This window comes from Chiroxiphia lanceolata, chromosome 1 (assembly GCF_009829145.1).
Source record: "Chiroxiphia lanceolata isolate bChiLan1 chromosome 1, bChiLan1.pri, whole genome shotgun sequence".
NCBI classification, from domain to species: Eukaryota; Metazoa; Chordata; class Aves; order Passeriformes; family Pipridae; genus Chiroxiphia; species Chiroxiphia lanceolata.
Window position 1 is genome coordinate 155,840,490 of NC_045637.1, and position 15,495 is coordinate 155,855,984.

General features: G+C 60.6%; 1 protein-coding gene across 3 annotated transcripts in view; it reads left to right on the top strand.

Moving 5' to 3' along the window:
• SCAP (SREBF chaperone) overlaps positions 1 to 15,495 on the top strand; it is a 48,132-nt gene that overhangs the window by 31,246 nt on the left and 1,391 nt on the right. For all 3 annotated transcript variants that reach the window (XM_032686466.1, XM_032686459.1, XM_032686476.1), the window contains 16 exons: positions 130 to 302; positions 1,021 to 1,147; positions 2,509 to 2,621; positions 3,317 to 3,411; positions 3,925 to 4,023; positions 5,109 to 5,324; positions 7,034 to 7,443; positions 8,451 to 8,642; positions 9,373 to 9,568; positions 9,864 to 9,979; positions 10,576 to 11,158; positions 11,426 to 11,511; positions 12,144 to 12,226; positions 12,939 to 13,105; positions 13,943 to 14,023; positions 14,990 to 15,196. In XM_032686466.1, coding sequence (XP_032542357.1) covers positions 130 to 302; positions 1,021 to 1,147; positions 2,509 to 2,621; positions 3,317 to 3,411; positions 3,925 to 4,023; positions 5,109 to 5,324; positions 7,034 to 7,443; positions 8,451 to 8,642; positions 9,373 to 9,568; positions 9,864 to 9,979; positions 10,576 to 11,158; positions 11,426 to 11,511; positions 12,144 to 12,226; positions 12,939 to 13,105; positions 13,943 to 14,023; positions 14,990 to 15,196 — 2,944 coding nt within the window. The remainder of the gene's footprint in view (positions 1 to 129; positions 303 to 1,020; positions 1,148 to 2,508; positions 2,622 to 3,316; positions 3,412 to 3,924; positions 4,024 to 5,108; positions 5,325 to 7,033; positions 7,444 to 8,450; positions 8,643 to 9,372; positions 9,569 to 9,863; positions 9,980 to 10,575; positions 11,159 to 11,425; positions 11,512 to 12,143; positions 12,227 to 12,938; positions 13,106 to 13,942; positions 14,024 to 14,989; positions 15,197 to 15,495) is intronic.

Here is a 15,495-nt window from a genome sequence, read left to right on the forward strand (position 1 = left end):
ACTGGAGAGAACCACACCCTGCTGGTCCAAGTGAATCTATGGAGCCGCTTCCTGCTGGGCTCTGGGAACTGTGTGTGGGTTCTGGGAGCGGTGTGAGGGACCTGCTCCTGCTGCTCTCCCCCTGTGCAGGTTCCTGAGCAGCCTCCGCTCCCGCCTGAAGCTGCTGCACCCCAGCCCCAACTGCTCCCTGCGGGAGGAGAGCGTGGTCCACGTGCACTTCAAGGAGGAGATCGGCATCGCCGAGCTCATCCCGCTCGTCACCACCTACATCATCCTCTTCGCCTACATCTACTTCTCCACACGTACGTTGGGCCTTGCAGGCTGGGGGGCCACTGGGGCACCTCCCTGCTGCCTGTGGGGTCAGGGCTGCAGGGCCCCCAGGAGACACTCCTGGCTGTGGCACTGCCATTCCCGCCTGTCTGAGCAGCAGGGCTGCTGTTGGAATGTTACCCTGGACTCTCATGGACACAGTTCATAGTCCTTTTTATCTGCTTTCTGCTAATTTGTCCCCTTAGCCAGTGTGGGGTTATTCCTTGTGATACACCTCCCCATCCCTGTAAGTGTCCTGGTCTTGTGGAAGGTGTCCCTGCCCATGGCAGGGGGTTGGAACAAGATAATCCTTAAGCTCCCTTCCCACCCAAACCATTCCATGATTCTGTGATAACTTCTGAGGTGTTTTCTGTCTTGGGCAGCTTTTAAATGCCATAGGAATGACTTTTTCCCCCAGATTATTCCATCCATTATCACACAGGTCAGACCCCTCTGGCCACATTTCAGTTCCTTGTTTTCACCCCTCAGTGCTGGGCTGGGATTGGTTTGAGCTGGGAACCAGCACTGTCCCGTGTGCTGGGAGGCTCTGGGAGGCTCTGGGAGCTGCACCTCAGGCCCTGACACTGAACTCCCCTTTCCTGGGGGCTGTGGGGTCTCAGTTACCTCCTGAAGTCAGTCAGGACGAGGATCCCTCCTCCATTTGTGTGGATGCCCTGGGCTGTTCCTGCTAACCCGTGCTGTGTTTTCCAGGGAAGATCGACATGGTGAAGTCCAAGTGGGGCCTGGCTCTGGCTGCAGTGGTGACGGTGCTCAGCTCCCTACTCATGTCCGTGGGGCTCTGCACCCTCTTTGGCCTCACCCCCACGCTCAATGGAGGGTATGTCCGGCCCCTCTTCCCGGGGGGATGCACGTGGGAGCACGTGGGACCAGCTGGTTGTTGCTCCTGGAGTATCAGTCACACACTGCCCTGCACAGTCACCAGCACAGTCACCATCACAGCTCTCCAGGGATCCAGGGCATGTGTTTCCCTGCTGGCCAGAGCCCAGTCCTCCGGGAGGTTCCTCACTGCTGAGCAGTTGGCTCTGTGTGCCTAAAGCAGAAGGAATTGTTGGGAGAACACCTTGTTCATAACCTGATTTCCCGGAGCTGAGGAGGTTCTCCCACACCTCCTCCTGCTGTGGCTGCACTGTCTTTGTTTGAGGATTTCCAGCCCTTTCCTCACAGCAGTCTCCTGTCCCGAGGTGCTGCCTGCAGGGTGTTCTCCTGGCTCCTCCTGGCAGGGTTTAGGTTATTGTCCTGCCTGCAGGGTGTTCTCCTGGCTCTCCCTGGCAGGGTTTAGGTTATTGTCCTGCCTGCAGGGTGTTCTCCTGGCTCTCCCTGGCAGGGTTTAGGTTATTGTGCTGCCTGCAGGGTGTTCTCCTGGCTCTCCCTGGCAGGGTTTAGGTTATTGTGCTGCCTGCAGGGTGTTCTCCTGGCTCTCCCTGGCAGGGTTTAGGTTATTGTGCTGCCTGCAGGGTGTTCTCCTGGCTCTCCCTGGCAGGGTTTAGGTTATTGTGCTGCCTGCAGGGTGTTTTCCTGGCTCTCCCTGGCAGGGTTTAGGTTATTTCTGCACAAAGCACGTGCACAGCTGGGGTTGTTCCCGGTGCTGGAGAGCAGAGCTCCACCACCTCCCAGCTGAGAAGTCCCTTCACGTGTCTTTTCACTGCCCAGGGTGGGATCACTCAGAGCCCCCCAGGCTGGAACTTTTGCCCACAGGGTGTCCAAGCCAGGCCCTGCCCCTGCTCCTCACCTGGGAATTCCAGTTGGAAAGCTGTGTTTGCTGTGGTGCTGAGCTGGGGTTTATCAGATGGTCCCTGTGGAGGTGGGACACACTCCCAACCCCCTTCCCTGATGACTAATTACCCCCAAGTCCACCACAGTGTTCCAGGTCCACCCCTCTCTTTACACCTCCTTGTACCAGGTGCTGGAGAGTGAGGGGCTCTGTCCCCACCCTGGGGAGCACCAACACTAAAGCAGTGGTGCTCCACAAGGGCCACTTTCCAGAAATTCCTGCAGCTCTGCAAAAATGGGGATTAAACACCAACCTTTTCCCCCATCCCAGCGTGACCCTGGGAGAAGGGACTGGGCTCTGGGTGGTGTCTCCTCACCTCGACTCCGGGCTGTGTTTGCTGCTTCAGCTGCCTCTTTCCTCCTTTCCACCATGGATCTCCTCCCCAGCTCTGCTTCTGTGCCCTCCAGGGAGATCTTCCCGTACCTGGTGGTGGTGATTGGCCTGGAGAACGTGCTGGTCCTCACCAAGTCTGTTGTCTCCACGCCCGTGGACCTGGAAGTGAAGCTGCGCATTGCCCAAGGTGGGGGCTCTGCTCTGGGAGACTCCAGGGAGGGAAAACCGGGGAATCCCAAGGACTGGGAGAGGGGGAAAGGTCTAATTCTGGCCCGTGGAGGAAAACAGTGTGAATTGTTCATCTTTTTGTCCCGTTTTTAATTCCGAGAAATAACAACCTTGTCGTTGTGGGCACTGATTTTGGGGTTGTGGACTGAAACATGGTTAAATAAGTTTAAACACATATTAGTAAGGGAGAGCTGGATCTGCTGGTGTAATATTGAGCACCTTGTCCTTGTGTCAGGGACATCCTGAGTGCAGTCCACAGGTGGTACCAAATTCTCCTGAATTGTGACAAAATTATCTTTTCCATTCTCTAAACACTCTGTGCCTGAGTGAGGATTTGAGTGTGCCCAAACCATGGGTAAATGGAACTTGCAAACTGCAAAGCTGTTTCTAACCATCAGGGAGGAGAGAGCCCAGAGTGATGCCCAGAAAAATCTATCTGGTTTTAACAATAACAAAACACAAAGGTGTTTTGCATCCCAGATGGAAAACAAGCCCCAAGGCCTCAGTGGGCCTTTGCACTCTGGAATTTTAGCCTGAAAGGCCCTTTTTGCCTGTTGCCTGTGGTTCTGAAGAAGGGAAGTGCAGTTCCCTTTGCTGGGCTCGTGTCTGGCACCAGGGAAGAGGCTCCTTTGACCCGTCCCTGCCTTTCTCCAGGGCTGAGCAACGAGAGCTGGTCCATCATGAAGAACATGGCAACAGAGCTGGGGATCATCCTCATCGGGTACTTCACCCTGGTCCCGGCCATCCAGGTGAGTGTGGGGAGCAGGACAGAGGCTCGAGGCCCAGAGCCATGGAACTGCTTGGCTTGGAAAAGCCTCAGAGACCACTGAGTCAAACCAATCCCAGGCCACCACTGACCACATCCCCAAGTGCCACATCCTGTCCCAGTTTCCTGTTCTCCTGTCCCAGTGTCCTGTTCTCCTGCCCCACTGCCCTGTTCTGCTGGCAGTGTCCTGTTCCCTGTCCCAGTGTCCTGGTCTCCTGTCCCAGTGTCCTGTTCCCCTGTCCCAGCATCCTGTTCTCCTGTCCCAGTGTCCTGTTCCCTGTCCCAGTGTCACTGTGGGTGCTCCTGAGGCACACAGTTTGTGGCTAAACAGAGCAAAGAATGAGAATCTGACTAAAATGAAATTTCCCAGCCCTAAACCCTCAGTCCCTCTGGGGTTTGTCAGTAGAACACCCAGCCCTGGGCTCTGGGCAAGGCTTTGCTGAGTTCCCTTGTTCTGGGGTTGAAGTCAGAGCTGATCCCTGTCTCCCACCCACAGGAGTTCTGCCTCTTTGCCGTGGTTGGGCTGGTGTCTGACTTCTTCCTGCAGATGTTCTTCTTCACCACCGTGCTGTCCATCGACATCCGACGGATGGAGGTGGGGAAGGGACACGGGGCCGGCCTGGGCTTCCTTCCCTGCTGTGCTGGGGGACTGAGGGGAGCACAGCCTGGGACCTTCACCCTTCAAATAGAAAAAACCCATAGAATCAGGGGATCATGGAATCATTAAGGTTGGAAAAGACCCTTAAGATCATCAAGTCAGACCATCAAACAGCGCCACCACCACGGTCACCACCGTGTCCCCAGGTGCCACATCCACGTGGCTTGTAAATCCCCCCAGGGATGGGGCCTCCAGCCTGTGCCAGGGCTGGACAGCCCTTTCCAGGGAGAAATTTTTCCAATAGCTCATCTAAACCTCCCCTGGCACAACTTGAGGCCGTGTCCTCTGGTCCTGGGGGCCTGAGCTGTTAAAGTTCCTGTGCTTGCCCAGTTACACACCCAGGGATGGGGACAGGACACCTGAGGGAATGAGACACCTGAGACACCTCAGGAAGGACATGGAGCTGTTGGAGCGAGTCCAGGGGAGGCACCAAGGTGATCAGAGGGATGGAGCAGCTCTGCTGGGAGGAAAGGCTGAGAAAGTTGGGATTGTTCAGCCTGGAGAGGAGAAGCTTTGGGGTGACCTAATTGTGGCCTTCCAGGGCATGGAGGAACCGACAGGAAAGATGGAGAGAGACCATTATCAAGGGCCTGGAGGGACAGGACAAGGGGGAATGGCTTCACACTGACAGAGAAAAGGGTTAAATGGGATATTGAGAAGGAATTCTTCCCTGTGAGGGTGGGGAGGCCCTGGCACAGGTTGCCCAGAGGAGCTGCGGCTGCCCCTGGGTCCCTGGAAGTGTCCAAGGCCAGGTTGGAGTAACCTGGGCTAGTGGGAGGTGTCCCTGCCCATGGCAGGGGTGGCACTGTGGGCTTTGAGGTCCCTTCCAACCCCAACCGTTCCATGATTCCATGATTCTCAGTAGTGTGCTGGTCCGGGGCGAACGGGCTGGAAGGGGCCACGGTCACACCACGGCCGGGGGGAGAATCTGTGCCGGGACATTTCCCTGCGGGACCTCGCGGAGGTTCCCCGCCCGCTCCCCAGGGTTCCCTCCCCTCACCGTCCCCTCCCTCTCTCCCCAGCTGGCCGACCTGAACCGGCGGGTGCCCCCGGAGTCCATCCTGCCCCCGGGGAAGCCGCCGTGCCGCCCCCGGGCCCCCCCAGCGCGGGCCGTGAGCGCGGGCAGCCCGCACACCATCACCCTGCAGCCCTCGTCCCTGCGCAACCTGCGCCTGCCCAAGCGCCTCCGCGTCATCTACTTCTTCGCCCGCACCCGCCTGGCACAGCGCCTCATCATGGTACGGCACGGGGATCCCACATCCCTCAGGGGATCCCACATCCCTCAGGGGGATCCCACATCCCTCAGGGGATCCCACATCCCTCAGGGGGATCCCACATCCCTCAGGGGATCCCACATCCCTCAGGGGGATCCCACATCCCTCAGGGGATCCCACATCCCTCAGGGGGATCCCACATCCCTCAGAGGATGCCACATCCCCTCAGGGGGATCCCACATCCCTCAGGGGGATCCCACATCCCTCAGGGGGATCCCACACTCCCACAGGGGGATCCCACATTCCCACAGGGGGATCCCACACTCCCACAGGGGGATCCCACATTCCCACAGGGGGATCCCACACTCCCACAGGGGGATCCCACATCCCTCAGGGGATCCCACACTCCCACAGGGGGATCCCACATCCCTCAGGGGCATCCCACACTCCCACAGGGGGATCCCACATCCCCACAGGGGGATCCCACATCCCTCAGGGGATCCCACATCCCTCAGAGGATCCCACACTCCCACAGGGGGATCCCACATCCCTCAGGGGGATCCCACATCCCTCAGGGGGATCTCACACCCCCTCAGGGGGATCTCACATCCCTCAGGGGATCCCACACCCCCACAGGGGGATCCCACATCCCTCAGGGGGATCCCACACTCCCACAGCTCCTCGGGCCTCTACGGGGGGGGATCCCACATTCCCCACAGGGGAGATCCCACACTCCCACAGGGGGATCCCACATCCCCTCAGGGGGATCCCACACTCCCACAGGGGGGATCCCACAATCCCACAGCTCCTCGGCCTCTACGGGGGGGGGAATCCCACATTCCCACAGGGGGGGATCCCACATTCCCACAGGGGGGATCCCACATTCCCACAGGGAGGATCCCACATTCCCACAGCTCCTCAGGCCTCCATGGGCCTCGTGCTGCCCCACAGCAAATGGAAAATCACCCGCTTTCCATAAGCACCCTTAGGAGATGGTCTGAGCTTTGGGATGATTTTTACGGGCAGAAATCGTGGTCTGCTCCTGCAGATCCTGTGGGGTACAGACATTTAGGGGATATTTTTTGCTGCATGAAAGGCTTCAGGCTTTGCCTTTTGCAGGTGTGGCCACAGTGGTTACACCAGTGACTGCCCCTGCTTGGCCCTCTGTGTCTGGGTTGGGTGTTTCTAATGGAATTAGGGGAATTCCCAGTCAGCCACCACTGGCAGTTCCAGTTAAATCCCCCCCAGTCCTGGAGCTGCTGCCATCTGTCCTGCACAACTGGGGATCCAGAACCCCAACCTGAGCCGTTACAGCCCTGTTTGGGGGTGTCAGACCTGCCGGTCCCTGCTCCCAGCATGGAGTCCCCTCCCTGCTGTGTGTTTTGGGGGCAGGACTGGGGCTCTGACCATCACACGGGTCAGGACAAGCAGTGTCCGTGTTGTGGGTGTGCTGGGAGTGCTCCCAGCCCTCGGGAGGGTCGGTGCTGGAGCCAGGCTCTGTGGGATGGGGGTGTCCTTGTGCCTGGGGAGCTGTGGGTCAGCTCCTGGGGGGCCCATGGGTCAGCCCCCAGGGGAGCCGTGGGTCAGCCCCCAGAGGAGCCGTGGGTCAGCCCCCAGGGAGGCCGTGGGTCAGCCCCCAGAGGAGCCGTGGGTCAGCCCCCAGGGGAGCCGTGGGTCAGCCCCAGCGGGGCCGGGGCGGTGGCACTGAGGGGGTGTCTCTGCTCGCCCCACAGGCCGGGACAGTGATCTGGATCGGGATCCTGGTGTACACCGACCCCGCCGGCCTCCGCACCTACCTCACGTCCCAGGTGACGGAGCAGAGCCCCCTGGGAGAGGCGGGGCTGCCCCCCATGCCCGTGCCCGGGGGGGTCCTGCCCGCCGGGGACCCCAAGAGGGACCTGTCGGTGTTCCCGTCGGAGCCCATCCAGCTGCCGGAGAACCAGACGCAGCAGCGGGAGCAGCAGCTGGAGCCCAACCTGCCCCCCTGGGCCCCGGGAGCAGAGGGCAGAGGGAACGGGCAGGGCGAGCTGGGCACGGAGGCAGAGGTGACCTGGGGAGCGGAGGACGAGGAGATCTGGAGGAAGCTTTCCTTCAGGCACTGGCCAGCCCTCTTCAGCTACTACAACATCACCCTGGCCAAGAGGCAAGTAGGCTGGAATGCCGTGGGCACTGGGATTGGGGGATCGACCCCCAGGGTTGGTCTTTCTTCTGTCCTTCGTCCTCCCGGGTCACAGAACTGGTTCCATGGGGTCACTCCAGGGGTGTTCAGGAGGAGCTGCTGAGCAGGTCCTGTGGGGGCAGAGCTCCCAAACTCTCCAGGGCTGTTCCTCTGGGAATCAGGGTTGTTCCTCTCTGTGCTCTTGGGTGTTTTCCGTGCTTGGGGTCTTCCTGGACCCTGGAGGTGGAGTTTAGGATTTTGTAAAACAATAAGAGGAGGCTCAGGGGAAACTTCTCACTCCTGACAGGAGGGTAGAGCTGGGAGGGGGGGCGGGGTCAGGCTCTGCTCCCAGGGAACAAGGAACAGGATGAGAGGAAACAGCCTCAGGCTGTGCCAGGGGAGGTTTAGGTTGGACATCAGGAAGAACTTCTTCATGGAAAGCCTGGTCAGGCATTGGAAGGGCTGCCCAGGGCAGGGGTGGAGTCCCCATTCCTGGAGGGATTTCAAAGCCCTGTGGATGTGGCACTTGGGGATGTGGGTCAGTGGTGGCCTTGGCAGTGCTGGGGAATGGTTGGACTCGACGGTCTCAGAGGCTTTTCCAACCTCAGTGATCCTATGATTCCATAGTCTGATCACCTGTAAGTGGTGGGGATGGTACATGTGAGGAAGAGACATCTGAGCTGAAGAACCTTCTTGGGGAGATCTCCTGGTCTGCAGTGCACAGGAATCTGCACCAGATCACTGTATCCTTGCTTAAATCCATGGGATCCATTTGGTCTCATCAGGAGTTCATCCCGCTGTTGGCTCTTTGAAGGGTTAAGACCTGGGAAATACCTTTAGAGAAGAATATTTCCAGGGAGATCTTTAGTTTAGAACACCTGGAGTTCCTGACAAAAGCACCCGAACCCTGCCCTGGCTGCCTGCTCACCTGGAGGGATTCCTGTGTCCCTGGTGTCTGTTCCTGAGCTGTCCTCCCCTCTCCCCCCCTTCAGGTACATCAGCATCCTGCCAGCCATCCCTGTCACGCTGTACCTGAACCCACAGGAGGCCCTGGAGGTGCGACATCCCCAGGAGGCCTCGCGCTACCACCCCTTCCTGGCCTCCAGCAGAGGGGACCCAGACACTGGAGCTCAGCCTGACCACACAGCCAAGCTCCAGGGCCACCAGGATGTCACCCTTTACAAGTAAAATGTCCTTGTCACAGCCTTCTGACCCTCCTCAGCCCCGGGGCTGCTTTGGGCTGGGAGAGCAGCACATACCTGTGGAGCTGCAGTGCCAGAGCCTGGGCTGGGACACTCCAGGCACAGCTGAATTCATCTCCCCTGGCAGGGGCCCATCAGCTGAGGGCAGGAGTGGGCTCTGCATCCAGCCTGTTTATCACTGGGGAGCAGGGGGGGAGACCCATTTTGGGTATAAATGCCATGATTTCAGAGAATCCCAGACTGGTTTGGTTTGGAAGGGACCTTAAAGTCCATCTCATTCCAATCCCCTGTCCGGGCAGGGACACCTTCCACTATCCCAGGTTGCTCCAAGCCCTGTCTAACCTGGCCTTCAACACTTCCAGGGATGGGGCAGCCACCACCTGGATATCATTTGATAATGATTTATGGGGTGTCAGGTTCCCTGCCTGAATCTGCAGGTGCTGAGCACACTTTGGATTATCCCAGTCCCCATCCAGTGTTTTCTTAGTCTTAGTTGCTCTCTACTTTCCTTACTGAAAAGCCTCAAATCTTGTTGAAATTGTCATTTTCCCATTAAAAAGCCCATTAATTTCCAACAAATTTGCTTAACATCTTTCTCAGTCGGGACATTTAGAGCAGCACACGTGTAATCCTGGCACAGGATTTTTCAAACCTGGAAATTGGATCTCTCATCTCTTTTCTCTCACCTTGTCCTTGTGTCTGTGTCCCCCAGGGTGGCTGCTCTGGGTCTGGCCTCGGGCATCATCCTGGTGCTGCTGCTCTTCTGCCTGTACCGGGTGTTCTGCCCCAAGAACTACGGGCAGAACGGGCAGGGCCGCAGGAAGAGGGGGGACCTGCCCTGCGACGACTACGGATACTCCCCCCCCGAGACCGAGATCGTGCCCCTGGTCCTCAGGGGCCACCTCATGGTACGTCACATTTAGGGAGACATGTACCTGTCAAAGGATATCACAGCATGAAATCTGCTGCAGCGCTTTCCCACCTCCTCCTGGGCCTCGCTCTGAGCTCCAGCAGTTCCCGTTATTGCCTCGTCCGGCCTGGCCTTGGACACTTCCAGGGATATCCGTGTTCTCAGTGTCCCTCGGTTCCTAAACCAGCCGGTTCTGACATAAAATCTGCCACCTCTGTATTCCTCAGCCCCACAAGGCTGTGGTCGGGCCCCAGGGCCACACTCAGCCGTGCCTGTCCTTCCTTCCTTGGCAGGACATCGAGTGCCTGGCCAGTGACGGGATGCTCCTGGTCAGCTGCTGCCTGGTGGGGCAGATCCGCGTGTGGGACGCGCAGACGGGCGACTGCCTCACTGTCATCCCCAAACCCAGGTACCATCCCCAAACCCAGGTACCACCTCCAAACCCAGATACCATCCCAAACCCAGGTACTGCCCCACCATCATCCCCAAACCCAGGTACTGCCTCACTGTCATCCCCAAACCCAGGTACCATCCCAAACCCAGGTACTGCCCCACCATCATCCCCAAACCCAGGTACCATCCCAAACCCAGGTACTGCCCCACCATCATCCCCAAACCCAGGTACCATCCCCAAACCCAGATACCATCCCAAACCCAGGTACTGCCTCACTGTCATCCCCAAACCCAGGTACTGCCCTACCATCATCCCCAAACCCAGGTACTGCCTCACCATCATCCCCAAACCCAAGTACGGGCACGGAGCCCCTGCTGCTCCTCCTCCTCTGCTGGGGATCAGCTCTGCTGGATCCTCGGGTTCCATCTGCTCAGGGATCACCTCTGCTGGATCCTGAGATCCCTCCAGTCTGAGGGATCACCTCTGGTGGATCCTCGGGTTCCATGTGCTCAGGGATCATCTCTGCTGGATCCTCGGATCCCACTGCTGAGGGAGCAGCTCCGGGAGCAGCCCTGCAGCGGGGCCTGGCTGAGCTTTATCCCCCGTTCCAGGTTGCGGAGGGACAGCAGCGGCATCTTCGACTACCAGGAAGGCTGGGATCAGAGCCCGGACAGGAAGAACGGGCTGGAGGACTCCTTTGAGAGCAGTCACCAGCTCAAGAGGCTGCTGGGGCCCCCCCAGCCCCCCCTGTTCTGCGACCAGCCCGACCTCACGTCCCTCATCGACACCAACTTCTCGGAGCAGGTGAAGGCGGCCGAGTCGGAGCCGCGGCTCCGGGCCGTGGGCAGCCGCCACAAGGACACGGGCTACGACTTCAGCAGCCTGGTGGGGAAGGTGTACGAGGAGCACGGCGGCTCCGGCTGCAGGAGCGGGACCTTCCCGGGGCTCCCGGCCCCGCTCGGCCCCGCCGGGCTCTGCGGGAGCAGCGGCCGCGCCCCGGGATGCGGCTCCGACGAGGGCGGGGGCGGCCGCCGGCGCAGCCTCGGGGACCGGGGCCTGGGGGACGAGCCCTGCGCGGGCTGCGAGACATCCTCACCCCTGCCGGCCTGGGGAGGGGACCTGGACAGCTCCGTCTGGAGCCTCGACCTGCAGGGGCACCTGATCGTGGCCGGCCGGAGCAACGGGAAACTGGAGGTGAGGAGCAGGGCTGGGGTGATGGGAGGGGAAGGGAGGAGCAGGGACACGGTAACGGGAAGGTGGAGGGGAGGAACAGGCTGGGATGATGGGAAGGTGGAGGGGAGGGGCAGGGACACGGTAACAGGGAGGTGGAGGGGAAGAGCAGGGCTGGGGTGATGGGAGGGGAGGAGCAGGGGCACGGTAACAGCAAGGTAGGGGTCCCACAGCTCCAGGGGCACAGCCTGGGGAGCTGTTACCTGGTCACAGTGACCCCTCCTCCCCCAGGTGTGGGATGCCATCGAGGGCACCCTCTGCAGCAGCAACGAGGAAGGACAGTCCGGAATCACGGCCCTCGTCTTCCTCAACAACAGGTAATTCCTTGGGCAGGGCTGGAGATCCCCTGCCAGGGTGGGCCAGGACCCAGCCCCGACCTCCACAGCAGCTCCAGGCTCAGCTGGGAAGTCTCTTCCTCAGAACCATGGAATGTCCCGAGTGGGATGGGACCCACAAGGATCATCCAGTCCCACCCCTGGCCCTGCACAGACACCTCAGCAGTCCCACTCTGTCCCTCAGAGCGTTGTCCAAACGCTCCTGGAGCTCTGGCAGCCTTGGTGCTGTGCCCACTGCCCTGGGGAGCCTGTTCAGTGCCCAACCACCCTCTGGGGGAAGAACCTTTTCCTGAGATCCAACCTTATATCCAGCCATATCCTTCCCTGTGTCCACCTCTCACCAGCTTTTCTGGCTCCAGGTCTGCTCCAGCAGCCACTTCTTCATTCTTCAGCCTCCCCAGCAGCAGAATATCCAGAAGGTTTCAGGGCTGGGAGAGCTTTGGGTCCCTGGTTCCTGTGGCTGCTGTTGCAGAGGTGCTGCCCTGGGGCAGTGGGTTCTGAGCTCTGTGATCTCCCAGCCCTGCTGGTGCAGTTCCTCCCAGGAGTGGGTGCTCTGTGCTCTGCCCAGTCTGGGGGCCCGAGGGGGTTTCTCCTCACCCCCTGTCTCTCCTCAGGATCGTGGCTGCCCGGCTGAACGGCTCCTTGGATTTCTTCTCTCTGGAGACACACGCGGCCTTGAACCACCTGCAGTTCCGAGGTGAGCAGGGTGGGAGTGTCTGCATGGCCCTGTGCTCCTCCCTCTTCCTCCTCCTTCTTCCTCTTTGGAGCTGACTCTTCTCACACCCCCTCCAGCTTTAGCAGTAAGGGCACCTTGTGCTCCCAGGGGTCGAGGAGAGGTGAGGGGTTCTGGGGCAGTTCCCTGTGCAGGGAGTCCATCCCCATGCTGGTTTTCCCCAAGGCAAGGGGCTGGAGGCTCCAGTGTGCTCCCAGGGTCAGCTCTGTCCTTACCTCCTTCCTCTCCCACTTATTTCTCTCAGTTTTCACTCATTCCCAGCCCAGGGCCTCCCCACAGCCACAGGTCTGAGGGGGTAACTGCTTTGAGCACAGGGGTTCCTTCAGTTCTGGAGTGGATGATTTAGATGGGAAGGAATTCCTGGCTGAGAGGGTGGGGAGGCCCTGGCACAGGTTGCCCAGAGAAGCTGTGGCTGCCCCTGGATCTCTGGAAGTGTCCAAGGCCAGGTTGGACAGGGCTTGGAGCAACCTGGGCTGGTGGAAGGTGTCCCTGCCCATGGCAGGGGGTGGCACTGGGTGATCTTTCAGGTCCCTTCCCACCCAAACATTCCAGGATTCCATAACTCTGTTGAGCCCCTCACTGTTCATGATCCCTGAGCCGCTGCAGCTGCAGCCCGAGGGTTCCCTGGAGGGGCAGCCCCAGGTTCTGCAGTGCAGGCTCACCCGTGTCCGTGCAGGGGCCCCGGGCCGGGGCAGTGTGCCATCGTCACCGGTGCTGAGCGGCGGGGCCGTGGTGCTGTGCCAGCTCACCCACAGCGTGCCCTGTGCCCACCACAAACCCATCACGGCCCTGAAGGCGGCGGCCGGACGGCTCGTCACAGGCAGCCAGGACCACACGCTCAGGGTGAGAGCGGGACACGGGGACAGGGGGACACGGGGACAGGGGGACAGGGGACACGGGGACACGGGGACAGGGGACATGGGGACAGGGGGACATGGGGACATGGGGACATGGGGACAGGGCATGTGGGGACACGGGGACAGGGGGACACGGGGACATGGGGACACGGGGACGTGGGGACATGGGGACATGGGGACACGGGGACAGGGCATGTGGGGACACGGGGACAGGGCACGTGGGGACATGGGGACATGGGGACACGGGGACAGGGCACGTGGGGACATGAGGACACGGGGACATGGGGACCTGGGGACACGGGGACATGGGCTGGGCTCAGCCGGAGCACAGCTGTACTGGAGTCCCCAGAACAGCCCCCAGGACTGGAAGTGCCTCAGCAGTGCCCTGGGCCTGTGCCCTGGGCCTGTGGCTACACTATGGTGACACAAGCCAGGTGCCACTGCCCTCCTGCCCACCTGGGCTCATGTCCAGCCACTGTCACCAGCACCCCCAGGGCCTTTTCCAGCTTTCCAGACAGTGCCAATCCTGGAGCTGCAGGGGATTGCTGTGACCCAACATGAGTATCAGGGTCTCTGTTCTGGGGTGTCCCCTGTCCTCTCCCCATCCCCTTCAGCCCTGCACGTCCCTGCCCTGCCCTGTCACCTCCTGACAGCCATGACCTGCCCCTGCCCTGGCAGCACCATCCCGAGGCCTCTGGAATCGCTGCCAGGCTCTGGCTCTGCCGGGACAGGGATCAGGTGGATCTGCTGGGTCACGGGGAGCTCAGGTGGCACCACCCACGGCAGCTGCCCCGGAGCCCCTCACCTGCCTGTCCTGCCCCAGGTGTTCCGGCTGGAGGACTCCTGCTGCCTCTTCACCCTGCAGGGCCACTCGGGAGCCATCACAGCCGTGTACATGGACCAGGTACGGGGGTGTGGGACCAGCCCTGAGAGCATCCCTGACCCATCACTGACCCATCCCTGAGAGTATCCCTGACCCATCCCTGAGAACATCCCTGACCCATCACTGAGAGCATCCCTGACCCATCACTGACCCATCCCTAAGAGCATCCCTGAGAGCATCCCTGAGCTCATCCTGAGACCGTCCTTGAAACTATCTCTGACCCATCCCTGAGAGCATCCCTGACCCATCACTGACCCATCACTGAGACCATTCCTGACCCATCCCTGAGAGCATCCCTAACCCATCACTGACCCATCCCTGAGCATTCCTGACCCATCACTGAGAGCATCCCTGTCCCATCACTGACCCAGCCCTGACCCATCCCTGAGACCATCCCTGAGACCGTCCCTGAGAGCATCCCTGACCCATCACTGATCCATCCCTGACCCATCCCTGAGCCCACACCTGAGCCACCAGCTCAGCCAGAGGGACTCACCTGGACCCCTCCATCCCTTGCTGTGTCCTCACAGGCTGAGCCAGAGTTTCCCCCCAGGTCACTGTGAGCTCAGTGATCCCTTTACCTGCAGATCTCCTGCCTCCCTGCCCTGTTGGAGCAGGGAACCCCTGTTCCTGCACTGCCAGGCCAGGGGGTGAGCAGGGCTGAAATGGGGCCTGAGCCCCTGAGGAGGGTCTGCCCCCACCCCCCCGAAAGAGGAGGGGGAGCCCCCCCTGTGCTGTCCAGCCCTGTGTAAATGAACTCAGGTGTCTCTGTCCCTGGTGGCCTTGGGGGTTTGTCACCCCCAGCCTGCTCGAGCACAGGGACACAGGCAGGGAACCCCCGAGCTGGCAGTTCAGGCTCCCATCCCACATTCCCGTGGCCTGGGAGCGCTGGGAATGCTGGTGTGCAGAGCCAGCCCGGGCACCCGGCGGCTTCTGGCGGCACCGTCCCCTCCCTCGGGGTCCTGACCCAGCCCGGTGTCCCCGCAGACCATGGTGCTGGCGAGCGGTGGCCAGGACGGGGCCATCTGCCTGTGGGACGTGCTGACGGGCAGCCGGGTGAGCCACATGTTCGCCCACCGCGGGGACGTCACGTCCCTGACCTGCACCACGTCCTGCGTCATCAGCAGCGGCCTGGACGACGTCATCAGCATCTGGGACCGCAGCTCGGGCACCAAGCTCTACTCCATCCAGCAGGTGGGCACTGGGGGCACTGGGAGCACTGGGGGCACTGGGGAGGGACAGCGGGGGCAGCGGGGAATTGGGGGGGATGGAAAAGCCCTCTGAGACCATCGAGTCCAACTGTCCCCCAGCACTGCCAAGGCCACCACTGACCATGTCCCCAAGGGCCACATCCACAGGGCTTTGAAATCTCTCCGGGGATGGGGACTCCACCCCTGCCCTGGGCAGCTGTGCCAGGGCTGGACAGCCCTTTCCGTGAGGAATTTTCCCAATATCCAACCTAAATGTTCCCTGGCACAACCTGAGGGCATTTC